This window comes from Equus quagga, chromosome 5 (assembly GCF_021613505.1).
Source record: "Equus quagga isolate Etosha38 chromosome 5, UCLA_HA_Equagga_1.0, whole genome shotgun sequence".
NCBI lineage: Eukaryota > Metazoa > Chordata > Mammalia > Perissodactyla > Equidae > Equus > Equus quagga.
Window position 1 is genome coordinate 30,377,011 of NC_060271.1, and position 20,414 is coordinate 30,397,424.

Sequence of the window (20,414 nt, forward strand, 5' to 3'; positions counted from 1 at the left end):
CCTCCCACCCCCAGTGCCAGGCAACCAGGAAGCTGCTGTTTGGGGAAGCCCCTCCATCTAGTTTGTCTCTAAGTACTGAGACTGTGGGAGATTTCACCTGTCTTTTGGAAGCCCGGGCTCAGCTCTGAGCATGCCATGTGCAGCTCGGGAGTTCAGCAAATGTCCTGTGAGAAAACCAGCCACGTGTTTGGGGTCTTGGGTTTCCAGGGTGCCCTAAATCAATGGGACTTTCTTTTCTCCAGTAGAGTCCCCTCTGCAAGGGTCAAACCCAACCCTCAGTTCCATCCCAGAACCAGCAAATGCCCCTAGGGAGGGAAATGGCCAGTCCACCTCAGAAAGCCACCTTCCTCTGAAATTCAATTCATTTGGTCCATACTGCTTCCACAGTTTTCAGATGTTTAAAAATGTTATTTTGGTGTTTTAAACCAGTTTTTTCTGGTAGTTGCAGCAGGAGTGTTGTGCAGCTATTCCTCACCCATCAATTACTGTAAGCTTTTAAGTCTTTATATCTTGTTGGGCAAGTTTCTTTTCTTTCCCTCCCCCGCTCCAGATATACTTGGGGGTCACAATTGTTCCATATGACTGTCTAAAATCCACTTATCTAGTTCCCAAAAAAACCTACTAGGATTTTGTTAGAAAATTGAATTTATAAGTTACTTGAGACAGAATTGAAATTCTTATGTTTTTAATCTCTCCATCCATGAACATGGTATACCTATTCATTGAGCAGATTTCCATTAAGTCCTTAGATAGCACTTTGTACTTTTTCTTTATTAGATTTGATCCTCAGTAACTTACAGTTTATCTTTTAAAGCACACTTTATTTTTTACAACAGGTAATATATGTTACAAATTTCTAAAAGCTCAAGTATACATTGACAATTTCCTACCCATTTTCCTCCCGAAGAAAATAATACTAGTTTATCGATTAATTTTTAACATGGTTAACACTAGTGCATAGTAATTATATTGATTTTTGTTCCTCAATCTTGTATCTAGTAATCTGGCTGAATTTTCTTTTTATTTCTGGTAGGTTATTTTGGGTTTCTTCTATGTATATGCATCATCTGCAAAGAGCAACCATTTGGTCACTTCTTTTCCACTCTCTCTTTTTTTTCTTTTTCTTTTTTTTTTTTTTTTACTGATTTTACTGCTTTGGCTAGGATGCTGCTAATAAAGTAGCTGTGCAAAGTAGCCAGATAATACCTGTGATGGAGGGCATTCTTGTCTTACTCCTGACTTTAATGAGAGGCTTCTGTTTCCCATTTATACATGAAATTTGCTGTACGTTCCTGGCAGATGTCTTTATCAGGTTAAAAAAATTTTACCTCTGGTCTTGTTTTGCTAAGAATGAGTATCATTAAGATTTTTATAAACTATTTTATGTACCTGTTGAAGTGATCATAGTTTTTCTCCTTTAATCTATTAAATATGCTGACTCACCCACTCGTGGAAAAAAAGTAGTCTCAAATAAAACATTTTTACCCCAAGTTGTTATTTATTTTCATGAAGGGGGGAAAAAAGAACCTTTTATGATAGTGAAAATATACTTTATTTTTTTTAATACAATAGCTGCCAGCAATATACTGGTTCCAGAGAGAGAAAAGAAAATACAAGCATTCTATAATAAGCTTTCATTTGCCTTTTCAAGTAATTCTAAAGAAAACACTCCAATTCTGTTCAACGTTATGACTTGGGGAGTTGAAATCTTTTCCCATGATAAAAATATAATTTTGACAGCCCCAACCTTGATAGGTTCTAAAGGATGGAATAAAAAAGCCCACAGAGTATGTCAATAATGAATGCTTCCCTCTCTTTGAATCAAATACTGATTATAACCAGTGTAAGAAATTGGTTAATCAATAAACTTGATGAAATGCGTATCAAATGTTCATGAAAAAATACATTCTATTTCTTCTCATTTTTACCTTATAGATATTTTCTAAAGGATATTTTAAATGCACAGAAATAAAAGCTATCTACAGGCAACTCTGGAAAGATTCAAAACTCAACAGAAGTAAAAATGTCTAAATTCTATCAAGTTGTTTAACTTAGTGTAAGAATAAATGTTAGAAATCTCTTAATTGTATACAGATTTCTCAAGAGTTTAAAGATACGTTGTGTAAGCCAAAGTTACCAAGAAATAAGATCTGATGTGAACTTTATCACAAAAGTCAACAATCTTAGTAAAAGATGCTAACAGAACTGTATAGAAAATCTTCATCTACATTGAAAAAAAAAAAAAGGAAGTTATATCAACTGGAATAGTAGAGAGCTTTCCAACTGTTGAACACAAAAATTTCTCAGAACCCCCTGGAAAACAGTGACGGCTTCCATTCAGACTCGAATCTCCTTGTTGAAGTGGAACAGAAGGGGTTTGTTTAAGTGAAGGGGGAAATGACTCAGTAGTTGTAGAAATGATATCAGATGATTTCCATGATGTCAACCCATACACTACATGAATCGCCATGAAAACTTTTATGTCCCAAATCTCCCAAGATTTTAAGCTATGAGCTTTCCACAAGTATAAGATGGGGTAAAATAAAGAGGTTCTAGGCCCATCCTTCCCACTAGCTTTCCGTCCATTACCCAATCTCAATTTCATTTGACTAACTTCTCTGATAAAGTAATAAGATCTGTCTTTCTACAGAGAAAAATAATTCTCCCTTCATCATCAAAATCATAACAGACAGATTTGCCTTCCGTGGACATCCAGAGACACAGCCAAGTATAATCAATGGGCTAAGTTAAAAAGGCAATAGAGAATAAATGTAAATGCATTCTTTAGATTATCCACATTAAATATGCTTTAGAAACAAAATTCTATGTGATATTTTCACAAACCCACCCTACATGCCTTAGGTTAATCTCTGTGCTAATTTCTCCATTACTAAAGTGAAAATACCTCACAACTGAGGTCCAGAATGTTTCCGCCGATTTTGAGGAATGTAGCCCTCTCCTCCTTAGGCCTCTTCTCTGCAGCACTTAGGCCACCGTTCACCTCAAGGATCAGACATCCCTTCTCTGGAATCTTTTTCATACTCTATGCTATGAAGCAAGTTCAACATCATCTCAGTGCCAAATTACACTATTTAAAAAGTAGGTGCGAAGTGAGGATGGCTGCCTGCCTGCTGGGGCAGACGTGACATTCTCCCCCGCTGACCCCACTGACGCTACTGCTAACGGGATTTCTCAACAGATAACCTGATGCTGCTTCTTCCTGGAACCAGATAAATCATCATCCAATATTTAATCACAAAAGGGTGGGTGCTCAAACTTTAGATCAGCAATAAGGAGTTCAAAGAAAGGTAAAGCAAAAAACAATCTCCCTGAGCCAAATGGATACAATTCGAAGCTTTTTTAAGTCTTTCTATACCAAGCTAATTACTGATAGGTTAAAAAAAAAATGCAGCACGCTTATAAAAACCAGGCTGCTTCCATAAAGCCAGTGCTTACTAATGTTAGCGTATCGAAGGGGGAAAACGTGGCTGTTTTAAAGCAATACACTTAAAATTTCCAAAAACAGCCTATGAGAAATAGCACTTCTTAAACAAGTTAGGCATAAAAAAATTACCAAAACTTATTATAGTCACAACCGCACTCTTTGGAGCAGTACTTAGAAAGTCCCATTTTTTAAAAAATGAATAAATACATGGCAAACCTTTGCTTTGTTCTCACCAAGTTCCTCCTCCCTTGTTAAGAGCACAAATAACTCCTGGGTTGGGGCTTCAACTGACAAAAGAGACAGACATGCAGAGTGTGCTCCTCAGTGTGGCTGCAGAAAAGGTTAATTGAAGGAAGTGCAATGATGGAGATTAGGCAAAACTGTGGCAAATATGTACTCACCATAACAACTATAATTTAGTCCAAAAAGAGTGAACCGTCCTGTACCCAAAATCTAACTGTAAATGGGGGTAAAAAGGGACAACTGGTAATCTGTGCGTTTTATCTTGGTTTTAATATAGGAAGGATAATGCGTTCTTTAGATTATCAACATTAAACAGGCTTTAGAAACAAAATTCTACTTGATATTTTGACAAACCCACCCTACATTCCTTAGGTTAATCTCTGCGCTAATTTTTACACTACTAATCATTGCACTGCTATCGCTAAATTAAATATCAGTTTATGTAGTGTTGCTTGAAAGATCAACAAATAGCAAGGTCTATGCTTACCTAAAAAGGAGCTTTTGAAAATAAAGGAAGAAAGCAATAATGTTCCAAATAAATGGCACTGGGCAAAATACAGAGAAGAGACAACACTGTAGGCAGAGTACCAGGGGCCCACTGGTTTCTCTTACGTGGTAAAACGCTTGAGACTATCAGACTTCCCTCCAAACTTTCAGCTTCTACATAGTGTGAGATGTTATAACTGGCATGAAGGATAAATGCTTTTAGGCAAAAGTAAAAATCCACATACAAAGTGAAACAGCAAAATCTGTAGTGACTTTCTGTAGAAGGCTCTCTTCTGGGGTGGTGACACCCTTTAGCTCAAATCCAGGATAGATGAAATTGATACACAGCATATTGATACAGTAGCAATCCTTTCATACACTCTTACTAAGTATTATAAAGTTCCAAAAATACATAAATATTCCTTGTACCATGCATTATGCACTCGAGTTTGGGGCTGACTGATGAAGTCCTGGTTACTATTTTAGCAGTTAAACATTGCACCTCGAAAGTTCTGCCATCTTCACGCAGTGGATGAACACAATGGTGGGGGCTCTGGAGAGATGGCAAACTACCTCTCAAGTGAGAAGTTTGTGATGGAGTGTCTCCAAATTAGAGGAGAGGGGAACGTGGGGCAGGGGAGGTAGGCGGGGTAAAAGAATTTTAAAATAATACTGCTTAGGAGCGTGTATTTAAAGATAGCTACTATACCTGTCTATCCCTTATCCTAACCTGGAATAACAGCATGTTCATGCAAAGTAACATTTCTACCAGACAGGAAGAGGAGCAGTCTGTTAGGAAAAGCATGTATTCTTAGTCAGGGGAAGACGTGAAGTTATCTCTCTTGTAGGTGATATTTTACTTGGTGAGTCTTTTGGCCACATCACTGTAGGCTATTTCCACCTCCTTATCGCTGGGACAGGTGTTGGTGAACTCGTCCCGACTGTAAGCATTAGTTAAGTATCTCCAGATGCCGGTCATGCCTTTCGGAATATCAAAGTTGCGGTATTTTTTGGCCACCACCTGAAATACAAAGAGAACAAAAGTGAGCATTTATTTTCCGTGTCTTGCAAACCAGACACATCTCTGATTTTAGAGCAAACTAATTCTGTGACTCTCTGAGAACCACTTCTATTTGAAAAGAAATCTGTCACCTTCATTCTAACTAGAGTTTTAAATAATGATAAGGACTATAAACTACACCAGAGATTCAGAAGAGTGACAGTGGCTGGGACAGCCTGCCTTGGTCATCCAGAGAGACGGCCGAGTGCAATCACTGGATAAACACTTTAAAACATACACACTATTTTAGATCTATTTTTCTTGATCTTGATCTTGATTGCACAACTAGCGTTCACTACTATTCTATTTAGCACAGTGCCTCAAACCATCAACGCTCAATAAATATTTTTTGCCTTGAATACAAAAAGCCAGGTGATCACAGAACAGAATTTGACGATATAAGTTGGTGTAGCAAACTCCAGTTCAAAGCCACCTGTTCCATCTTTGAATTTGTCTGCAGTCGCAGAGAAAGATAAATGACATTCCTCTTTCTCATACGCCTCAATTTTAAGACATAATTTTCCATTTAACTAACTGTAGGGTGTTTCAACTGTTGCCTAAACAGCATTAAGTTACTCTATTTGGGGGGTTCCCGGTCATATGTCAGAAGACGAGGCAAGCTCTGTGCACAGAGGAAACGCCGTCTCAGTAAACAGGCCACCAGCCCACCGAGAGTGCCGTGCACGCAGGCCCACCTTGACAATGTGCAGTTTGGGGAGCAGGTTGCAGTCCGCCAAGGTCATTTCATTGCCATCCAGAAATTTACGTGTGGAAAACTTAATGTCCTCCATACTGTTCTCATCAATTTCATCAGGAAGTGGAGAATTCAGATACTCATCCAGTTTCTGCAGGGTTTTCAAGAGACCCCTCTCCAACGCTGAAAGAAAGACGGGAATTCTATAAGAAGGCAAATCACCCAAGCCCCAGAGCAGAGGCATTGCTCTGCCAGTCAATCCCTGTGTGACTCCAAGCCCGGAGAACAAGACAGACAAGGTTCTCACTCTCCAAGGGGCCAGGGACGAGACAGACAAACTTGCTCAGATAAACATAAAAACAAGCGTGATAGTTTCAAAGAGTGCTATCTGTTAAAACCTGTTAATAACTAAATGCCCCACAGACGAACACTTTATGGGCCAATACAGTTTGTGTTTAAACTGGAAAAATGAGTGAGAAAAGGCAAACCTAGGGGCCGGCCCAGTGGCGCAGTGGGGGGCCGGCCCAGTGGCGCAGTGGTTAAGTTTGCATGTTCTGCTTCAGCGGCCCGGGGTTCACTGGTTTGGATCCCGGATGCCGACATGGCACTGCTTGGGAAGCCATGCTGTGCTAGGCATCCCACATATAAAGTAGAGGAAGATGGGCACGGATGTTAGCTCAGGGCCAGTCTTCCTCAGCAAAAAGAGGAGCATTGGCGGCAGATGTTAGCTCAAGGCTAATCTGCCTCAAAAAAAAAAAAAAGGCAAACCTATTATTTCAAATCTAGAGAAGAAAGTCTTGCTGAGTCAGAGATTCTTGCTCTCAATTTTAAATCCTGCTCCCCTAGACATATGTGGATTTATCACCACGAAAGGTGTTAAACTGCAACACAAACAATCCAAGCAGAAAACCTGGAGCTGCTGCACCATCTCAGAATACACACGAAGTCAAGAACAGTACCGTCTTATAGTAACATGAGAAACACAGAGGTCAGATCAGAGTGTCATTTACAACACTAAACTGGCCGCCTCTTTAGCCAAATGGATTAAGATGCTATAATTATTATGATTCAGAAGAAGTGGGACAAAGCCACCCGTTTATCTGGAAAGTCAAGGGTAGTGACCCTCAGCAGAGGGCCAGTGGGCAGGTCATTAGAAAGGAATATGGAATAACAGTAGAGAGATCTATTATCTCTTATCCTTTACCTTCCGACTCCACCTTCCCTTCCCACTCTCAGGAGAGATGAGCCCCACTGATGATTACAGTACTTGGCCACAAAAGAAGGGCAAATAGCATGAGGTGACACAATCCATATATTTGCAAGTTTGAATAAAGTTGGATTTACAGAAAAAGGCAGTTTTACATGTTGCCTATTAGATATTTCACCAGCAACATAATATATCCTAAAACAATACCTCTTCCCAAGTCCTCCCACCCACTCATCCCTTGGTCCCTTCACTGCAGTCCAGACAACAGATGGGAGTCTCAGCCAGGGAAGAGGCTGCAGGCATCACAGGGCTGAAGGGACTTCAGACGTGCTTAGGAGACAAGACCCAAGAGAGCTCAGAAACCGAGCGAATACGGAAAAAGGAGGACAGATCTAACAAAAGATAAATTGAGCCCCTACTACGGACCAAGTCTTGTTCCAAGCATCGTTAAATTCACTAGTGAATAAAATATAAAAGGCTCTGAGTGGACATTTTGAGGAGCGGCAGTGGTACAGAAAAGCTGGTCACACACGCACGATCGCCAGCGTGAATGCTGGTGCATGACACACGCTTCCTCACCTCTACCAACGCTTCCCCCTTTAAACCTACTTGTAGTTTTTAACATGCTTTTAAAAATGTATGAGTTATGGTCAGTCCTTGATTTGGGCACCTTCTATTACTATTAGGTTTTTAAAGCTGTTAAATTTTTTAATTCAGGGCTGGTTTATATTAAACTAATGGCCTACTAAATCTGAAATTTCTTCCTTCTAATTCTTGTTATTAAATTAACACATTAATCTTGCTTCCCCAACCATACCACGTGTTCTTTGAAGGTGAAGTCTGTGTCTTGTGCTTCTTCTGTATATCCCCTAAAATTCACGGCACTTGACCTAAGCCCACATTGGACACTTGGTCAACACCGGGCCCAGACTGAGGCCAAGAATTAAGTATAAAAGCTTTGAGTTTCTTAAATGTATGGAAAAGATTCAAAAGGAAATTACGTGAGACTGTAGAACAGACACTTTCAAAGTCAGATGAGTGAAGATATTTGTACTTGGAAGTTCTACCTTTGTGGGAAGCTGAGAATGAGGCGGGCACTGCATTTTGCTATAGAACACAATAGCCATTTAAAAATGTCAAGAAGAACTGGTGATATTTTTTACTTAGGCAAATATCAAACAAACTGGAATGTGTTATGTCAAGTGATAGATGACACGATCAAAGAACTACTTATTTGATTAACAAAAGGTCACTCTAGCCATAGCCAGGATCAACCCAGTTTATTTCTTAGAGAAAACAGTAAAGCAGCAGGCACTGGGACCCAGTAAAACAAAGCTGAGGAGGTAGGAGAGCTCAGTTGCAACTGGAGAAGTGACACGGAATCAGGCCATTTAAAAATAAAAAATATAAAGGCAATAAATATAACCTTTTATTAATTACATACAAGCTACTGGTGATACATATAGTCAGCGGAAATGTAAGTTTATAAATTAACAAGAAGATGCAATGTGAGAATAGCCAGGTTAGTAAGCAGTCCAGCGTATGATGAAAAACTTTTCCTGGTTGTACTTAAAAGGAAAAAAGAGGGGCCGGTCCCGTGGCCGAGTGGTTAAGTTCGCGCGCTCTGCTGCAGGCGGCCCAGTGTTTCGTTGGTTCGAATCCTGGGCGCGGACATGGCACTGCTCATCAGACCACGCTGAGGCAGCATCCCACATGCCACAACTAGAAGGACCCACAACGAAGAATATACAACTATGTACCGGGGGGCTTTGGGGAGAAAAAGGAAAAAAATAAAATCTTTAAAAAAATAAAGGAAAAAAGCAAAAAAAAGGAGGGAGTAGAATCTCAGGACTGTAAAAGAACAAACTTAAAGATTCAATAAGCTTCCCATCAAAGGCAGTGAATACGGAATAAACACATATTTGACATGAGGACTTGTACCTTGATCAGATTACAATGAACAGAATCATGGCCTGCAAAGAAGATAATATTGCCCGAATTCAAACACTGACAGAATGTCTCAAACGGCACTGGAGTGGCATGGCAAGTTTGAGCAAGTTTATGATCTTCAACTTGCTCTAAATTAATCCTTTTCCTGAATTAATTCTCAAATGTATCCAATAGAAAAATAAAATATCCTAAATTTACAAGGTTTGTAACATACAATGCCTATAATCCTAGATATAAGGCGTGGACTAAAATTAAAAAAACAGAAAAACATTACAAGTACTGTTCTTTCTATAATTTTGGACTGAGCAAAGCACCTTCAACGAAGCTGAATTGCTGTACTTAACTAGAACGGTAGTGATTTTTCATTGTTAAGAATGTCAGAATAAAGAGTATATTAATTAAAACAAAGAATACTGCATTGGTTTGATACAATTTTTATGGATCAGCGTAGTAAGGAATAACCAAGAAAACAAAGAAAAAGAGAAGTACCAAGAGGTACTAAAGAGAATCATTCAATAAACAGAATTAAGTTTTGAAGACAAACCATCACAAAGGAATTTGAAGTTGCTTAAAACAAAGAAAATGTTAAGATTAACCACTAGAAGGCAGCAGCAGGCCATCAGAAAGCAGCTTCTTGTCTTTTGCAATTAATAAACCACGCTATTATTCTCCAATACCCCTGCTGTAGTAACGCTGGTATCTCTAAGGGGGTATTCCAAAAGCTCTAAAAAGAATTAGTAAGTGCAATAGAGGCCATACAATCAGTCTGAAATTAATTATGAAAATCAAAACACTCTCTTCTACCTATGAGAATATAGCAAAATTAAAATGACTAACACACACACACACACACTGGGGTCAGAAGTGTGGGGAAATGAATGCATTCACATTAGTGGGGATAGAAACTGGGGTAGACTTTTGCAGAACAGAACCTTCTGACCTATTTGGCATCTGGCACAAGGACAGGCACTGGCAGCACCGTTTGTCATAATAAAAAAAACTTGAGACAATCTAGAAGTCTACAGTGAAATAGTTAAGTAAAAATCCATATTATGGACTACTAGGTAGCATTTCTAAAAAATAAGGTAGATCTGAATTTTGATATAGAAGGATTTCTACCACAGAATAGACGAAAAAGACAAGTGCTGAATGTAAATATATACATAAAGGCACATTTATGTACAATGTTTGCAAAATTACATAGAAAAATGAAGGATATGTATTAACTGTTGGGGAAGAGGTTATAGGATGTGCTTAAGAAGGGGCACTGAAATTGCATTATATTTATGTCGATACTATTTCAACTTTTTCAATAAGCATGCATTACTCATTACTTGTATAATTGGAATGAGTAAACACAAAGCAGAAAGCATTCAATGTAACAAGTACGTATCTGCTGTAGAAAAACCATACAACTCACAATGAAGAAAACAAAAATTATAAGCACTTACATGGATAAAACTACATTTTAAAGCTACTGCTAGTTTTAATAAAGGGTAATGTTACACAAACAATTTTTAAAGGCCAATAACGCATCACGGGAAAACAAGGGGAGATAATGAGCATTTAAAGATGATTAAATATGCAATTCAGTTTGCTGCAATGATGAACAATGATGAACAACCATCCTCTAATCCCAAATACTTTTCCAGAGAAAGAGACGGAGGGAGGGACAGTGGGAGACAAGTAGGGAGGGAGAATGGATCTCGAATAAAAAGGAGCTAATCAGAACCTATAGGTGTCTTGCCTCCATTTAAAAATAAGAATTTAGACATTACAGAATACGCCTAAGGGCATATGATGGCAGACTTCATCACTGCTAAACTCATGATGGATCTCTTAAGAATATTATAAATACCAGTGGACTAATAAATTATCTATTATTACATTTGGGAGCTTAATAAATTATGTAAACTAGTGAAATCACAGAATTGAAAGAAACAGGAGATCTGGGACAGGTCATACCTGACCCACCTCCATAAAAGGAATTACCCATTAATTTCTCCTTTAACGCTTCAAAAGATGACACAAACTATTACTCCCAATCAACTGGGACATGTTACCAAAAGAATGATATATTTTATCTATCCATCTCTCTCTCTCTCTCTCTCATCAGTGTTTCCCTTTATTTTATTATTTACATCTTGTTTGTTTACTTTGTACCCCAATCTAAGCATTAGCCCTTCTGTTTGGCTTTCACTAACAATACCATATAATGTAGGCATCTACTCCCTTACTTAGAATTAGGTCTTAAACTTGTCCAAACATATTGGATTTTGCAAAATATTTAATAGGGTGGTAAAAGTAGTCAAAGACGTGCCCACTCTGATTTGTCATGTAAAATGACAAATCCATCTCCAGGGAAATTGTTTATCGTTTGGGGGAATGAGGTGGATCTCTAATTTCCTAAGCTTATTTAAGGCATTCCATTGCACTAGACAGACAGATAAAGACACCTGCAACCAATGTACATAAGGGGACCCAGTAAGCTCCACACTGACATGGAACACAGTCAGGAGTCGCTTCAGGACAGGTGTACATTCTCAGAAATGATTCTGTCATTGTGTGAACATCACAGTGCCCTTACACAAACCTAGACGGTACAGCCTGCTACACACCTATGTGGGTCTGTGTGGACCTAAAGAACATTAAGCGCAGGACTGTATTGTTTTCTAGTCTCACGGAAGGGACGGCCCAGGTGGGAGAGAAGTTGCTTGGCAACTGGAATTCTTATTTACCAATAGGTAATTTAATATAAAGCCTTCTAAGTTACGCACTGGGTAATCCATTATGTTGTTTGCTCTTGTTGGTTAGGCATTCTAAGGACAGTAAGTGTAGGTGGCTACTTAAGACAGTAACAAATTGATAGGAAAAAATAGAATACAAAGTTATACTTAAATGAGTCACTTTCTCCCCCATTCCCTCCTCGCTACCCCATCCCCCAAAGCAAGTGATTTTTCTTAAAGCAAACACATGTTATTCCCCTCTCCTCCCCACCACGTGTCAAAAGAAATTCAACCACTCGCCAGCTTCCAAAAGCCACAGGGAGAAATAAAAACATTAAGACTCTAACTAAGAGAGTTCCAAGAACTATGCAGCAAGAGATGTGGGTACAAAAAGATAGGTTTATGAAAAGAACAGTCACCTGCGTGACGGAAGGGCAGAACAGAAAGGATACTGTCTGTGGACAGGAGGAGCTCCAAGGGGACCATTTACTTAGTGTATAAAAAGCTTAGGAGAAACGTTAGTCAGAAAAACAGCCAATTACTAAGGAAAATTGCTCCCAAACCCAGGCAGCTACTGGAACACATTTAATAGATGTAAGCCAGGCCTGGGCACTACGGTTTTCTCCTTTTTGCCCTTCCCTGTAGAAAAACATTTCATGCAGTGAATATTATTCCAGAAACCATTGAAATTCAATACTAAATTATCAAACGCTGCAATTTTAAAATTTAATAATCAAAATATAATAGCTTGAGTAGCTTGGAAATCTGCCTGCTGAAATAACATAAGGAAATCAGCAAGTATTTCCACTTTTTAAAAGATGTTTATTCTTGCTTAACCAGCACTAACATTTTTTCCCTTTGGTATTCTTGTTGATTTGCTGCCAATAAACTTCTACCCAAAGGAACCCCACCCGAGCTACCAAACGGTCTAAAACCGTGATGGAGGAAAGCGTCTTTGGGAGCTGGCTTTTTGGTTACTGTGATTTTTAATGAAATGTTAATGCTTTCACTATACAGTTTTCCCCAGAGAGAACAAAGCTTAACATCCCAAAGAGAAGAAAAACGGAAATTACTGAACGGCGCAGCTAAGACAAGCTTCCTTAAACAGGATCTCTTTCGAAGAGGCTTCCCTTCACTGTACCTGAGTTTGGTAAATGAAGTAACAAGACAGTGCCCTTTAATAAATAAAAGAAGGAAACTGCGTCTGTACTTCCTAAACCATTTTCACCATGAAAATGTGACTTGTAACTAAAATCCTAGTTTTAGGATACAGAGAGATTTGGAGGTGTCTAACGGCGCTCCGAGAGCAACTCCAAAGACTGCTCTTTAAGGATAAGCAGCACACAATCCACCCGGGCTGATTTTAGGCTGCTGGCACCCAACAATAAACAAAAGACTTCCTGATAGGTTAAATTAAGCTACAGCAGTCTACTCCAAACCACCATGACCAGCCAATCCACTGTTTTTGATGCGCCGTTAATTCTTTGCCTAGCTCCCTTCGCAGTAACTTCTAAGAAAACAAGAACAAATTCATTTGATAAACATTTTATCACACACCCTATATATGCTAGGCACTGTTCCACGAGCTAGAAACACGGAAAAATGGCAAATTAAGGACTAACCCTGACTGATCATCAAATCTCTGATCAACTGCGAAAGCCAGTTTTTAATACTTACGGACTCCAAAATCTTCATTTATAAATCACCGTCCTAATAGGGTTTTTTGGTTTTGTTTTCTGTTCATTTGTTCTTTGCAAAGGTAATTTAAACGTTTGTTTTTTTTACCTTCATTAGCCTCTGGCCTTGAATTCTTGATATATGCAGAGAATTTGGCAAAGATGTCCATTCCAGCAGTATTTGATTCTGGGTGTTTTGGTGAAAGTTTTAAGTACCTAAATGGAAAAAGTGATAATGGATTACGTATCCTCCAGAAATACATTAGCATAAGTTCTCTCAATCAAGAAACCACTGTGCTAGCAGTTACTAGACATCTTTTAACAGTTATTACTCTAAGCAATGCCATCATCTGTTTTCTATGATATTTTTAAGATGTGTTTTTTCCTTAGGAAACAAAGCTCTGCTGTGCTTTTGTTCACATATTCATATTCTTGGCAACCGAAGGCATCCGCACTCCACCTCCATTTTATAGATTAGAATGTGGGGAAACGGCCTACTTGTTCGCAGACTTGTGCCAAACCAATGGGCGTCTTAAAAAGAGAGGCCTAGGGCAGCGCTGTCCGAGAGAACCTTCTGTGATAGCGGAAATATTCTGTATCTGAACTGCCCAAAACGGTTGCCACGAGTGACATGTGGCTATTTGAATACGAATTTAATCACAATGAAATAAAGTCAAAATTCACTTCCTCACTTGCACCAGTCACATTTCAACTGCAGAGCTTTTTCAAATAGGAATGCCAACCAGACCCCTGGTATGCCATGCACTGAAGCAGCCCTGACAGGAGGAAAGGAGGCCAGGCTGGTCGTCCACTGTAGGTGCAGGACAAAGACAGCAGGAGGCAGGTCACTCACTTCAATCCGACACACAGGATTTTCAACACCTCCCTTAACTATTCTCTTTCTTTGTTTTCAAGGAAGATTAGCCCTGAGCTAACTACTGCCAGTCCTCCTCTTTTTGCTGAGGAAGCCTGGCCCTGAGCTAACATCCGTGCCCATCCCCCTCCACTTTAAATGTGGGACGCCTGCCACAGCATGGCGTGCCAAGCGGTGCCATGTCCACACCCGGGATCTGAACCGGCGAACCCCAGGCCGCGGAGATGCGGAACGTGCGAACTTAACTGCTGTGCCACGGGGCCAGGCCCCCCTCCCTTAAATATTAAGGGTGGGACTGAGCAACGGAAAAACAAAATGCCACAAATTGGGCTAAAAAGTGCTTTGTTGTGTTGTTACAGTTTTTCTACTTTGAGAAGAGACATTCATGACACAACAGCTTTTAAAAAAAAGAAACCACACAAATATGCGTTTTATATATTTAAATTTCAAATACACACACTCAGTGTGTATTTCTTCTCAAACTGGAAAATACATGTGAAAAAGCTCAACTCTTTACTCCTCCCTCAGCAGAGCCTGCTGCACTCCAGGGGGCCAGGCCTGGGAGTTCAGACTCTCAGCACCATTGGAGGAAGATGCCTCAGCTTAAAGGCCCTGCAAAATGTCAGCGGACAGTGGACTCGGGGACCTTAAGACTTTGGGAAAAACCTTACACTGAACTAGTTATTTAGATTTATTCATACACTTTATGATGCTGTCCTGCCATTTTTCTTTAAATTAAAAATGAAAGAGGAGGGGCTGGCCCCGTGGCTGAGTGGTTAAGTTTGCGCGCTCCGCTGCAGGCAGCCCAGTGTTTTGTTGGTTCGAATCCTGGGCGCGGACACAGCACTCCTCATCAAGCCACGCTGAGGCAGCGTCCCACATGCCACAATTAGAAGGACCCACAACGAAGAATATACAACTATGTACCGGGGAGCTTTGGGGAGAAAAAGGAAAAAAAATAAAATCTTAAAAATGAAAGAGGTATTTTCAGAAAGAAACAGTTCAGTTGCAAGCTGTAGTTTCAGCTTAGTTTTTATATTCATATTTTTTACATTATTTCAAATTCAAGAGATCTATTTTCTAAATTGGACACAGTACTATATTGCTAAGGAGAATATAGAACATCGATTGCACACCTGTATGCTCAAGTTACCTCTTTTTAATATCTCTCAATTTTTAAGCTTAAAGATTTCTCTTATAAATGAAATTATTTACATAAGTTTTTCAGTGAACAACTGTAGTAAATGAATTTCACTTGAGTTTATAAATATAATGTATATGTATATATTTTTTCCTCTTAACTATAGAAAACTTTACCCTCTCTGTCTCTCTCTCTCTTTTTCTGCCTGAACTGAAACAGTTAATCTGAGGTTCCACATCCCTGGATTTCCCTTGAATAGAAAAACAACCAGCCACCAGTTTAAAGTTTTCACCGCTTGTAATACAGTACCTTCACTGACTCACTCCAAACAAAAAATAGTGCAAGGAACACAAGTGCCTCTTCAATATACATCTGTGTCTTCCTCTAGCCAAGCTTCCAAAATTATCTCTTCTTTCCCCAACCAGTATTTAGCTGTACCAACTTTGTCTAATGAAGTAAACTTTGTAATTCTCAAAATAACTTACAGGAAGGTAGGCTTGAACTACAGATCATTTATATGTTCATTAGTCACGCATATATTCATTTATTCTAATTATAAAGTATCTACTATGTGTCAGGCATTGTACTAGGTGCTGGGGATACAATGATGAGCACACAGAAGCATACTTACTGGTGACTTATTTTAATGGACAGGTAAGGATGAAGAAAGATTTGCAATCAGCATATCCTTACTCATGTGGAAATAGATGCTGTGAGAATTCTTAAAAAACACTGTTCTCCAAAGCAGATTAAACACGCCCTATTCTCCTCCAAAACAATCCATTAAATTCGTACCATTAATTTAATGCATACAATACTATAGCTACAAGAGATGTTCACCTCAATCTCTCATTTTGCCTAAAAGGAAATTATATTACAGAAAGCTGACAGACTTGGCCCCAAGTCACTGAGCTAGTTAAAAGTATCATCAAACTAAAACTCAGATTTCTCTCCCCAGACCCAGCGTTGTTTTTATTTTTGCTCTATTATAGACCAGGTTCTCTCTAAAAGTAATCAAATTGGAAACCAGTAGGTCCAAAATCAGTTGCCAGCTTTTTCTGCATTCCCCCCCAAACACTGGATTTTAATAATTCATCATTACTAGTTTTAGCAAACAGCTTGATAAAGCAATAATTTTTAACTATTGTTGAGCATTCATTTTTAACACTTAACAAAAGGCAAATAATTAATAAAAGGCTCTGTGTCAACAACAGAACGGACATGAGCATCTAGGGTATTTAGACTTCCAGATCAGCCCCTTATTCTGCATTACATCACAGACTATTAATGGTAAACTAGCTAAGACTATTTCCATCCTTTTTGGAAAATCTCATTTTCTTGCTTCTTGTGTGAATATAGGTATAAAGGCTGGTTACAGAGCCTATTAAATTATCTTTGTAAATGCAGTTTTGTCTATTTCTCATTTTTAAAAAAATGATCTCTCTTTATCGATCTCTCTTCCACATTACCCAGCATCCTTCTATCCTTGTATCAGTAAAGTTAGCCAAGTATACAGGCCTGCTTCAGCTAAAAACCCAAATTCAAAGCTCTTTTGAAAAAAGCTTTTTATTTATTTACTTATTTATTTACTGGCAAAGTAATTCCCTCATTCAAGCAAGGGGAACTTAAAAAAATCCATAGATACTTTCCCCACAGGAGAAGAAAGAGAAAGTTTCTTCTTTAAAACCTAGAGTTACACAGCCCAGCAGTTCCTGGATATAAGCTTTTCCTTAGTCTCTAACTCCACAACTGCAGGGCGCAGCTGCCTGTGTTACTATTTGTCATGATCAAATCAGGAAGTGCCACATAAAAACACTCTGTTCTCAGTATAATCAAATGCCAAACACATGTTATTAGAGATGCTAGATTCTAGGCTACAGCTTGGACAACGGTCTGACTTTTCTCCTCATCCTGTCTGGAAACGAGAAGGCTGCAACCAGTGTCAAGCTAAGGACTTGAAGGCTTTCGTGTCCTAGAGGGACAAGGTTGTGGGCCAGCATGGTCCCAAATGCCCTAAACAAAGGAGGAAAGGAAGAGGACCGCAGCTGGTGGTCCCAGAAACACCTCCTCCTCGCACCCATCCTCCAGGAACGACTCTGCACAACAGAGACCGTGCTGCATGACCAGCATCTCACATCAGGGCTGCAGAGCCACTAAGGGGAAGGCAAACACGCTGTTCCAAGACACGCAGATGAAAATTCACCCGAAGTTAAACCCCACCTACTTTTTAGAAAGGATTCCTTGAACTAAGGTTGACAAGCACCTTAGGCCCAGCTGCTCATCACAGGAAAGTGAGCTATCTTTGACTTCTCTCCACCCTTCAATTTTGTTCTCATTGAAGCACAGTCCCAATGAAAGCCTTATAGTTTACTTCTTTCATAAAATCCAAAAGCAAGGAAATGAGGGACAGAAGAGAACAGAGGGGACAGGCTTCTTCAGCCATACAGACCCGGCTTTGAAAGTAAGTGTGCCAGCTCTGCCACCCTTAACTGTGAAACCCTGGACAATTATTGAGATTACTCATCTTCAGTTTCTTCATAAAGCCTTTGAGAGGATTAAGTGAGGTAATCCATCAAACAATGCACAGTGCGCCGTGCATGGCACCTAATTAGCCCTTGACCGTGAGCCAATAACAGCAGCGGCGTTAGCAACATCAAACACACTCCCTTCTGTGTAAAGGGAAACTCTAGAACTTTATTTAGAAACTCTTTCAAAATATAAATTTCAAAAACAAGGAAAATACGCCTAGAGAGAATTTAGCACACTGTAAACCCTTTATAACAGAAAGATCTCCAGGTTTAAAGTAAATTATTTAAACTGAAAGAAAAAACTATCTCTGATTAGACTATCTCTGTGAATACGCCCAAACAAAATGGGGCTGAAATTTCTCTATGAAAAAAAGCAAAGTGAAAATGTTTCTTTTCAAGGTGCAATTCAAAAGCTACGTGTTACAGAGCATTAGATGCCAAGAAACCAGAATATTTTTATATTAGCTCTACTTTCTCTCTTCCCTCTGAAAAAAGCTCTATTCCTCTGAAAAAAATAACAAGGAACAATGAAAATTCTTTATTTTTGTCGATGTTCCTGCTTGTCATTGTAGAAGGCAGCTAGAAGAGAGTATGAAAAATGTCCGTTAGACTAAAATGGCAAGTATGTTATCAGCACACTGATTTCAAAAACTTAACTATCCTTGGAAGGGTTTACACAATACTTCAGACAAAGCTTTAAAACAAAAAAGGGTTTTCTTCATAGAGAATGAATAAGTCATTCAAACTGTTTCTCTATTTATAAGTTAATATTGATACAACGCTCTACAGTGACGTGAGAGGAAGATCACTTTCATCAGTGTCTGAGGACAAGTTGGCAAATACGGAACTTCCCTCTGAGCTGACAGACCTTTAAGAACACAAAGGGATCCAGCGGGTTCTATGGTGCAACAATCTTTCAAAAGCTATTTCCACTAAGTTGAATGCATGTTCCTAATGGTTCCTTATTGATGTGTATAAAGCTTCAATTTATATTTTACACAGATCCCAGTTTTGGGGCCAGCCTGGTGGCACGGTGGTTAAGTGCACACGTTCCACTTCGGCGGCCCAGGGTTTGCTGGTTCGGATCCCGGGTGAGGACATAGCACTGCTTGGCAAGCCATGCTGTGGTAGGTGTCCCAAATAGAAAGCAGAGGAAGATGGGCATGGATGTCAGCCCAGGGCCAGTCTTCCTCAGAAAAAAGAGGAGGATTGGCAGCAGACGTTAACTCAGGGCTAATCTGCCTCAAAAAAAAAAAAAAAAGGAAAGATCCCAGTTTTGGTTTATTGGTAATCAATTATAAACATGGTCTGGAGGAAAAGCCAAGATATAGTTTGTTAATGTTGGTCTGGAGAAGCTTTGCTGGGGATAGGAGGAAGGTCTGGACTCCTGGAGGGAGAGAGAAAAGAAGTTTGAGGCTCTCAGAACAGGAAAGAAGGCAGAGGATAAATTTTTAGAATACAGGACTAAGAAAATGAAATTTTAGGCTTAGCACAAGATTGCTAAAGAAAAGGCAATAAAAGACAGGCTGGTTAAAGACAGAGGCCCTGTTCCTCATGCTCCCAGCAGCCCTCCCTCTGCAGACCCCGCTCCCGCAGGCCGAGCTCCAGCCACCCTTCAGGTCCCCAAAAGAAACATCATTTATTCAAAATCAGCCTTCTGCCTGGAATCCCTGCCACGCCTTCCTTCACTGCTGAGCGTCACTCTTCTTTTTTAATGGAAGCTTAACTCAAGTGTTAGCTCTTCTCTAAAGCCTTTCCTGACCCCACTCCCTTTCCCACACCACCGCCACAGCTCCACACACGCCACTGCGCCTCTGGAGGGCAGGAACTCTCTTAGTCAACACTGCATCCACGGGGCTTTGTTGCACAGTATCTGTTTGCAGAATGAATGAATGAATGAATGAATGAATGAATACTGAGTAATTATTTTAGAATCCTCTGACCCAAAAACCCCATTCTCGGGAAACTTATCTGGATATGGAGGGTAAAAGTCAAGTTAACTAGTAAGAAACTTCTGTAACTAGTAAGTTAACTTCTGGCTTGGGCCAGAAGAAAAGACATACTTCAGGACAGTGAAACTGGAAAAGCCTAAAAGAAACCAATCATGCTTTGAACCTATTCCAAAATTAACAGCATGATGCAAAACTGCATATCGGCAACTTAGGTAACTGCCGTTACAGTACATCTGTTTCTCACCGGCACCTCACGTTATAGGAAATAGTTGAACACTTTCAAGTCGTTAACTATGTGGGCTAATCCGCAGACCCTGGGACTCTAAAACACCTCACAGAAATACAGCAATAAAGACTGAATCCCAGGACACAGTTTACAATGTCAACTCCCTTGGTAGCTTCAGAAAGGACTTTTAAGATGGCCTGACGGGA

The 20,414-nt window shown here is 39.6% G+C and overlaps 1 protein-coding gene across 1 annotated transcript in view; it reads right to left on the minus strand.

Moving 5' to 3' along the window:
- Positions 1-750: 750 nt before the first annotated feature.
- The window catches only part of CLIC4 (chloride intracellular channel 4), a 64,633-nt gene continuing 44,969 nt past the window's right edge, over positions 751-20,414 (minus strand). Inside the window, exons 4-6 of the mRNA XM_046660601.1 lie at positions 13,597-13,703; positions 5,930-6,111; positions 751-5,195 (exon numbers count right to left, since the gene is read on the minus strand). Of these exons, the coding sequence (XP_046516557.1) occupies positions 5,031-5,195; positions 5,930-6,111; positions 13,597-13,703 (454 nt within the window). The 3' untranslated portion in view covers positions 751-5,030. The remainder of the gene's footprint in view (positions 5,196-5,929; positions 6,112-13,596; positions 13,704-20,414) is intronic.